This window comes from Arachis ipaensis, chromosome B10, assembly GCF_000816755.2.
Source record: "Arachis ipaensis cultivar K30076 chromosome B10, Araip1.1, whole genome shotgun sequence".
NCBI classification, from domain to species: Eukaryota; Viridiplantae; Streptophyta; class Magnoliopsida; order Fabales; family Fabaceae; genus Arachis; species Arachis ipaensis.
In genome coordinates, this window is record NC_029794.2 from 5,964,530 (window position 1) to 5,974,277 (window position 9,748).

At 37.0% G+C, this 9,748-nt stretch overlaps 2 protein-coding genes across 2 annotated transcripts; both read left to right on the forward strand.

The window, feature by feature from the left end:
• LOC107620004 lies at positions 6,435-7,573 on the forward strand. Its single transcript, XM_016322229.1, has 2 exons — positions 6,435-7,280; positions 7,394-7,573. The coding sequence occupies exons 1-2, from the start codon at positions 6,435-6,437 to the stop codon at positions 7,571-7,573; spliced, it is 1,026 nt and encodes a 341-aa protein (XP_016177715.1).
• LOC107620006 lies at positions 7,585-8,076 on the forward strand. The gene has a single exon (XM_016322230.1). The coding sequence runs from the start codon at positions 7,585-7,587 to the stop codon at positions 8,074-8,076; it is 492 nt and encodes a 163-aa protein (XP_016177716.1).

Below are 9,748 nucleotides of genomic sequence, written 5' to 3' on the forward strand. Positions count from 1 at the left end.
CCGTCGCAACAGTTTGAAAAGTCCATCATTTTCTTGCACACACAGCTGACAGCTGTCACTCAATGATTGTACGGATGCATCTTGTGTTTCTTCCTTCCCTTTTGTTTCTTTTCTAGGAGGGTCCGCTGAGACTGAGTTCCTTTCCCCCCTTCTCACCAATAATTATTATTGCTTCAACATAATGTTCATCCAACACTTTTCTACTTGTATTAATCGAGAATAGGAGAACTTTGAACAACTTGGTCATGTGTGAACATGATTGTTATTATGGTTTATACTTTATAATCATGAGGGTAGCTAAACAGATTAACAAACTGCTCAGACCTTGCCTCCTACTCCTATCCTACGCATGAATTGGTAAAATAAAAATATTATTTATATGTCAAAATTAACTATTAATCAATTATTAATATATTTTTAGTACTGCAGTTCGTAGTGTAGATTGTAGAATATTAAAGTCAACCAAACGATTAACACATACAGAAAGATCTTTTACATTTTGCGATAAAAGGATGATGAAGACAGTAAAAACGACGTGTGTCTTTTTTTTTCCTCAATAATGCTATTTGTACACTAAAGTCAGCCACTAAAATCAGATACTAATATATTTGTGTATGTATATAATTTAATTTATTTTTAATATATATTTATATTTTAACATATATTTTATACTAATAATTAATTTTAGTATACACTTAACGAAGACTAGTCAAGTTGAAACCTTCTAATTTTCACCCTTTCAAAACTGAGACAATGCAAGCATGCATGACTCCGTTCAATGCACCAAAAAACTACTCTAACAAATCTCTACAGTGTTAATAGTAGATGGATAATTGGATATGTAGGTCCTAAGCACTTCTTAATTAGAGTTTCAACTTCTAATGATCTTTGTGCATGAAAAAAGTTTTGTTATAGACTTCAACCATTTGAAAACATCAAATTAAAGGGTAAAGAAATTAAACTGTAAAGCGCTGTTATTATAATTTAGTTCCCAAATATTTTAAAGTATTAATTTAGTTCCTAAAAATATATTTTGTATTAGTATTTAATCGATCAATTCTTAATTAATCAATATTTTTTTGTTAATAAGTTACTATTAACTGATATGTCATGTAACATTAACATATAATGTATCGTGTCATTTGCTAATATTATGTCATTGGTTAACATTACTTAAATTTTTTTTTTTTTGTTAACATTATTTAATGTGTTCATCTATAATAATGTTAACATGATGAGAATGAAAGGGGAAAAAATTTGTTAATACTTAATATAGAATGGCTTATTAAATACAATTTTATAAATTACATGACAAAATAGAAGCTAATTTATTACTCTAGCATAAATTGATTGTTTTTTATGTTTCACTACTCTGTTCAAATTACCAATGACAAATTAATCTAAACAAAATATAGCTATCTATTTTTTATATAAATACTAAAATTTACTTTTTAAATTTAATTTATTTTCTATCTTCCTGTTCTTACATAACTTGCATTTGTGTGATTGAATTTCCAAACGTTTGACATATAAATCTCTTTTGATTTTGGTTTTGGTAGAGTCATCTCCAACAAATTAAAGCATGGTGATAGAGACAAGAAGATTGATGAGAAAAAAGTATGAATATGAATGAGGCAAAAATTAAATTTAAAAACTCTTTTGTTAATTAGGCTTAGCTTTGGAAGTAGGGTAGAAGATGAAACAAGAACGGATCAAATGCATGAAACTAACATCACTGGCCCGGGAATTAAATTGGGTTGGTTTAGAAATTAATTCATTAATCCGCTTAAGTAAGTGTTATGGAACATGCAACAATTTATTGGTGAGCGATAAATTCTTAAATAAAACTCGGATTTGCGATGTATTAATTATTGTCCTACCGGATTGGAGAATACTGTGAGGAAAAAAAAAAAACAGTGGCGGGAAAACATGCACACTGCACTTATCATCATGATGATGTTCAATCATATAATAGACAGTCCCGTGCATATAACAATCAAGATCACAAATTGTTACAAGAAACATAAAATTGACATGAGATTGGAGATGACAAACTTGGTAGGCACTTGGATGCTGGGAAGACATTCATGTGTCATTTTCAAGATTAACACACATTCGTTCTCAACGATAATATTAACGCCATGCTTTCTTATTTGATACCTGATGCAATCATACATTAGTAGAAACATATTTTCCAACATTTTTTTTAGAGGGGGCGGGGGGGTCGGCTTCATTTTTTCCGCATCAAATAAAATCCCTTTGTCCTCTCTCTAGACATGTTGCCTTAGAATCATGGCATCTCTATTATTATATTATTATTTAACAGTTTTTAATATCAACTATAAATGATAATAACTGCTTATTATTCATCTATATTTAATTAAATATGAATACATATACCCCTTATCTATATACTTTATTATTATATGATGATGCCGGATTAATTGTTTAAAGTTGCGATTACTTGTGAATGTAGATGACGTTTGGTAGTGTTGTTGTCAACAAGGTAAAAGTTAATGAAAACAAACACCACTCTATTTTCATATATCTTTCGTCTTTCCCTCTTATTTTCTGCCAAAGTAACCGACACAGATGATCAAAGCATTTAGAACAAAGGCAATAGCTCCTAAGCAGTCTTCAGTCTTGACTCCTGACTCTCTCACCTTTATATCTACAGTTCTACTGTTCGTTTTCAGACATAATTGATAGTAAAAATATTTTTTTTAGATAAATATTTTTACAATAAAAATTTAGATGCAGTCGATTTCACGTAAAGTTGATAACGTGAAATCGACTGCACTGCACCTGAATTTTCACTTATTTTTATAGATAGGTATGGTAATATATGACTTAATATTTGTATTATTCTCCCTCCAAAAAATAAAAATAAGGTTATCATTAATATTAATATTTAATTATTTATACTAATACAGAACCAAAACAAAATTTGGACAAGAAATATATTCAATATACAAAGATATATTGTCACACTCAACTCAAAATTAATGTAAAATAAACTCTCAAGTCTCACCTCACAACAACTCATAAAATATTATTGTATGTCCAAAAATGCCCATAGACTTTTTGTTTTGATAATGCTATTGAATGGTTGAAATTGTGAACGAACACTCTACCATTAAAATTTGTTTATTGGATTTATAACTACGTTTTCATAGAGGCCTGCGAAAATTTGTAGTTAATTATTAACATCGTGCTTTCCTTTGTCACATCCTTTCATAATTTACAATTGAATGTCATAATTGACACAAAGTAAATTAAGATACATCTAATTTTGAAGTTATTACAAATAATAAATACATGATTTTTAAATGAAAATAAAAGTCCCTCTAAAGATGAGCTGATATAATTTTGAGTAATTTACTTATATAAAATATAAATCATTTGAAAAACAAAATTACCTGATTGTCTTAAAAATAATTCCAATATAAATTTGTTCTCCATTTATTATATAAATTCTAGATTTTGTAAATAATTTATATTTATTCATAAAATACATACAAATTAAAACCAACAATTTAATATAACACCACCACCATAGTAAATCGTTGACTTTGCATGCGTTTCTTTCATTTTGCTTTTCGAATAGAGGGAAAATAATGGGGTGTATGCCGACTAACATTGTTGTATTATTAATATAATATAATAAAAATATATAGATAAATGTCTGTACAAAATATTTTAATATGTTTTACCATAACAATATATCGAATTTTAATTTAATTTAGTTTAATTTTTACATTCACCTAATAAATAAATATTAAGAATGCTAATTAACATAAACTTAAAAAAGCGAGAGAGAACGAGAGCGTGGTTAGGAAACACAGGGAAGAGTAGATCTAGGGAGCATGACAATGATCCTAGGGTTTGGAACAGAGAAGAGTATCGCCGGCTAGAGCATGAGTTCTACTCCATTTTTGTGAGCAACCTTCCTAAAGATATATCAAAGAGAGAGTTATTCCAGTTGTTCAATTGGACAGGACGTATCAATGATATTTATCTATTTCAAAAACAAAAAAGTGGTAAGATATACATCTTTGTTTTCATTCGATATACAACAAAAGGAGGGGTGTTGAAAGCCATAGCAGAAATGAATCGACTGATACTGAGAGGTAAAGTCGTCTTTGCGGGAGAGGCTAAGTACAGAAGAACGTCAGAAACAACAAACATACCTCATGGACGAGGAGAAGGGGACACGCAAAACCACACGACTCAAAAGCCACACAGAGAATTAGTGCGGAATGGTGCGTTGTCAGAGGGACATGCTTTACGGACGAAGAAGATCCGAAAGGACCCACATGGAAATGGTTGGACGAATAAAGTAGAAGTGGAAGTGGTAAAGAAAAATTTGGAATGGCTGCAGCAAAGTCTGGTTGGGGGCACGACAAAGCCTATTAACATTGGATCTCTGAAGGAAGTGGTTGCAAAGAACTTGCCCAATGTCATCCAGGTTAGGAAAATGGGAGCATACAAAGCTTTGCTGACCTTTGATAGTGCTATGCATGCTGAAGAGGCGTACACCTTGTACATGAATCGCCTCCTAAACTTGTTCCACAGTGTATGGAGATGGGAGGAGTCAGAGCATATTGAAACCCATAGGGTGTGGCTTGGATGTTTTGGGGTTCCGTTACATGCATGGTCTATTGACACATTCAAAACAATAGGAGGCCAATGGGGTAAAGTAATTGAGTGTGCTAAAGAGACAGAATTGTGCAATTCTTTCACTGTAGGTCACGTGCAGATTGATACATGCATAATGGACATCATTCAGGAATGGATCCATATAACTTTCGGTTCTGGGAGTTTTGATGTATTGGTGAAAGAGGTTGGACATGAGGCGTGTACATTGCAGTGCACGAGAATACCTAGTAATGAAGGGCTAATAAACTGTGAGCGAAGGAACTATGGTAACACAAGTACAAGCCTAGGAGTGGGTATACGGCAGAAACATCAAGCAGGACCGTCACATGCGGGTGCTCAACACGAAGACATGCTATTGCAGGTAACACGGGAAGAGGAAGAAGACAAGCGTAGAATTGTAATTCCCTCTGTAATTTTGAACGAATGGTCTAATGACTGTAATTACCACAATAAATTGAATATCGTAACGTATCAATCAGCCAAGGGCGATAATAAAGGTGTGCCTGATGTTGGGGGAGGGACGGGTATGAGTGAGGAGGCAGATTCTGAGAGGACAATTAGTTGTGCTCCTAATGGGCTGGAGAGGGGATCCACTAAAGGGAAACAAAAAACAAACTGCCAAAGCTTAGATTGGGACAGCCGAAATAAAATTAGAGAGAAGGGGAATCAAGTGTTGGACCCAGTCTCAAGTGAAGGCAGCAGTCAATCTTCTGGGCTTGCGCTGGGGAGTCCGGATCCGGGTCGGGAAGAACGCTCTTCGTTCAATAGAGTGGGAGAACGGGAGGGAAGCCACACGAACGGATCAGGCTGCGCTAAGGGGGTAATCAGGGGTCTTCTTGAGGAGCTTCTTGAGGGTGACAGCGGCACGATCGTCGGGGTTGGCCAAAGGGGCAGTTGGCAGGCAGCAGGCAAAGGTCACAGCGGGTTTGCACGCACAATGAACAGTGAGCCAGCCGGGACAACTACGGCTGGTTATGGATCTGCAGTTGATGGCGAGGATGAGGGACTTGATGCGATAACACATTATGGGGCTAACGGTGATATGGAACCGAATCGAAGGCGAGTTGGCGAGCTTAGTGTCTTGAACGACACGACTGAGGAGGAAGGAAAGATGAAGGCTGATCGTAGCCTTCAAGTGGGGAACGTGGGACCAGTGCTTGATGAAGCAATCAGTGACCGCCTTGATCAGAATGTCGGTGGTGATCAAACTCTTATTCAAAGTGGTAGAAGGAGAGGTCCCGGGCATGATAAGGGGGCCTTGGAGGGAATGAGCTTGGGAATGAGACAGGTGGGAATGCGGCGGAGGACAGTGACACGTAGTGCTCGAAGCTGGATGAACAGCAGCTGGAGAACCGAAGGACCTGGGAGCTTGCAACGGAGTCTGGCGCTATGCTGGTCAATGAGGAGGATGACATTATGGCAATGCTCCAAGCGCAGAACGAAGAAATAGAATGCAAAAGAAAAATGGCGAAGCATAAGAAAAAACTGAGACGATGCAGACCCAAACACAAAAATAGGTGTGTCAAAAGAATTTTAAATGATTTTTACCTCTTGGAATATTAGGGCTTGCGAGGTGATGGAAAGATAAGGATGGTGAAGGACTTTAAGAATAAACATAGATTAGATCTGTCGGGATTGGTTGAGACTAAAAATTAGGTAGTAACCAGATATGATGCTGCACGAATTTGGGGGCAAGATGGTGCGGGTGGGAATTTGTAGGCTCTGATGGTGCAGCAGGTGGGCTTTTGTTAATATGGGATGAATTAGTGTTTAAAATGAATAACTGTTACAAGGGAGAGAGATTGTTGTGTGTTGAAGGGGTCCTGGTAAAGAATAATTTCAATTGTGCTTTCTTTCTGGTCTATGGTGCACATAATAGGGATGCGAAAATTCAGGTGTGGGAGGAGCTGAGTTACATGACTGGTTTATGCCAGGTTCCTAGTTGCTACATGGGAGACTTTAATGAAATAGTACGTGTAGACGAAAGGCAAGGTACTGATGTTCTACCTAGGTCGGCGGAGGAATTCAAGGGTTGGATACAAGATATGCATTTAGTGGATTTGCCGCTCACAGATCGTAGGTTCACATGGTTTCGAGGACGTTCTTGCAGTCGTATAGATAGAGCTCTGGTTAGCTTGGAGTGGTTAGAGGAGTTTCCTAAGACTCAGATACGGGGTGGACCAAGGGGTTTGTCATATCATTGTCCTGTAATAGTAGAAGACATGAAGCAGAAGGGAGGACCAAGGCCGTTCCGAAGCTTGCATTCCTGGTTTACACATGAAGACTTTCTCATAATGGTTAAAGAGGAATGGAGAGGTTTGGGGGAGATTCAGTTCACAGACAAGTTGAAGGCATTGACAATTCCATTAAGGGGATGGCATAAGGCTAATTTTGGGGATATGGACAACAAAATTATGAAATTTGAGGAAGAAATTAAGAAGATTGACGATTTGGTGAGCAATGGAGTGTATGATGGAACGATGGAGGCTAGAAGAAAGGAGCTGGTTATATGCTGTGAGAGGTGGTATGTTAGGAAAGAAATTCGTTGGAAACAGATGTCTCGATCTCAGCAAGCAAAGGAGATGGACAAAAATACAAGATACTTTCATAATATAGCTTCAGTAAGAAGGAGGAATAATAGGATCGATACACTGTTAATCAACGGCAGATTGGTCAGGAATAAGCTAGAATAAAAATTGCTATTGGAGGGTACTACAAGGAGTTATATCACCAGGAAAGTTCTCCTACGGTGGGTTTCAGGGATGGCCTGGTGGGTAGGATAGAGCAGGAAAAGTCTGTAACTCTGGAGGCACTGCCAACGATGGAGGAGATCAGAGAGGCTGTATGGGATTGTGAGTCTTCTAAGTCACTAGGTTGTGACGGGTACAACATGAATTTTATTAAGAGTGTGTGACCACAACATCTATGTCGATCCTGATAAATGGGTCGCCATCCAACCCGTTCAAGATGGAAAGAGGATTGAGACAAGGTGACTCGCTTTCTCCTTTCTTGTTTGTACTGGTTGTGGATGTACTACATCGAATTGTGGGAGAGGCAATTAAGAACGGACGTATATCACCATTGTTGATTGGGAGAGATACTATAGCACTGTCGCATCTACAGTTTGCTGATGACACAATTTTGTTTTGCCCACCAGAGGAGAAAACTATTAAGAATTACAAGCGGCTCTTGAGATGCTTTGAGTTGATGTTAGGGCTCAGTATTAATTTTGACAAGTCGAGCTTGATTTCGATAAATTGTGACGAACAGTGGATTCAGAGTATGTGCCAGTTGTTGGGTTGTAAGCGTAATTTCCTTCCAGTCAAATATCTGGGTATCCCCTTAGGTGCAAATCCGAGGTTGGTAAAGACCTGGAAGCCTATAATAAACAAAGTGGAGGAGAAGCTCAGTTTGTGAAAAGCTAAAGTACTAAATAAAGCTGGAAAGTTGGTGCTGATTAAATCAGTTTTAAAGAGTCTGCCAGTGTATTATTTGAGTTTGTTCAAGATGCCGAGAGCTGTTGCTGAGAAGTTGATTTCATTACAGTGAAGGTTCTTGTGGAGTAAGGAGGATAGTGGTAATGGAATGGCATTAGTAAAATGGGAAGTGGTGCAGGCCCCTAAAAAACTAGGGGGTTAGGAGTCGGAGATGCTATGGTTCGGAACGCAGCTATGTTGTTTAAGTGGTGGTGGCGGTTTGAAAAAGAAGATTACCTGTTGTGGAAGAAGGTGGTTTGTTCCTGTTATAATCTGAATTCTGCTGAGCTACTATCAACTCAAGTGTTACCTACTAGAGGAGGCCCGTGGAAAGACATATGCTAACTACAAATACTGAATAGCCATATAAGGGATAAGATGGCTACAGGCTTGTCCATGGAGATTGGCGATGGGCGGCGTACTCGGTTTTGGAAAGATATATGGTTGCTTTGTGGGTCTTTGAAAGATCGGTTTTTCAGGCTTTTCTTTGTTTCAAACCAATGTGGATCTGTTATAGGGGATTGTGGATTCTAGGATGGGTTAGAGTGGATTTGGAACTTCCAATGGAGGAGAGAGCTCTTTCAATGGGAGTTGGAGCTCCTGGGTCAATTACATGAGGCGTTGAGACCTGTGAAACTAGTAATTAACAGAGATGATAGGGTAGTGTGGAAATATGATCGATAAGGAGTTTATTCAACTAACTCATATGTACAGATTTTGCAGGAGGCAGTACTCCTAGAGGAGGTTACTAGTTATAGCTTCACTAAGACCATCTGGAGAGGGTTAGTACCACCAATAGTGGAGTTGTTTGCTTGGTTTGTCCTAATAGGTAGGGTGAATACAAAAGAACGACTAAGCCGTTTGGGGATCATTAACCAGGAAGATAACATTTGTGTTTTATGTAATAAAGATGTGGAATATGTGCACCACTTGTTTCTAGGTTGTAATTTTATTTGGCAGGTGTGGAATGCTTGGATATCGATGTCTGGCCGCCAATGGTCTATTCCAGGTTCGATGAAAGAACATTTTTTAAGTTGGACAGAGGAGTCGAGAAGAAGGGAAGATAGAGAGCAACGATTGAGATGCTTTTGTGTGATCGTTTGGAACATCTGGCTGGAAAGGAATAGAAGGATTTTTCAAAATAAAAGTAAAGGTGTTGAAGAAATTACCAACATGACTGTGTTGAGCCACAATGAGTGGAGAGGTGTGGACCCCTTTAATTGTTGATGACTATACCGAAAATGACAGGAGATTTTTCTTTATGTGGTTGTGTTAGGCTTAAGTTGGTTGTTTGTTTATCTGTCTTCACTGCTCCACTTTTTTTGTTTAAAAAAAAAAACATAAACTTAAAAAATTACAAAAATTAAATACCACATTGCTGGCATCAAAAGAAAATGAGTGTAAATAAATTTTTATTCCAATTTTGCTATCAATTATAATTGAGTTTAACTTTATATTTAATGTATTAGCAGTGAGATTTCAAACCAAAAAATAATTAAACTCACCAGGGTCTAGGAGTATGCAAATTCTAACTGGAATCACAAAATTTTTTATATTTATTCGTATCTGATATAAAATTTACCGTTATGATTCAACCCACAGGTCTATTAAAT

What these genes read in the sequence shown, in the direction of transcription:
- LOC107620006 (XM_016322230.1), top strand. Translation starts at nt 7,585, where the DNA reads ATGTCGATCCTGATAAATGGGTCGCCATCCAACCCGTTCAAGATGGAA.
- LOC107620004 (XM_016322229.1), top strand. Translation starts at nt 6,435, where the DNA reads ATGAATAACTGTTACAAGGGAGAGAGATTGTTGTGTGTTGAAGGGGTC. An exon ending in ACTTTCATAATATAGCTTCA is followed by an intron (nt 7,281 to 7,393) that starts GTAAGAAGGAGG and finishes TTATATCACCAG; the next exon opens with GAAAGTTCTCCTACGGTGGG.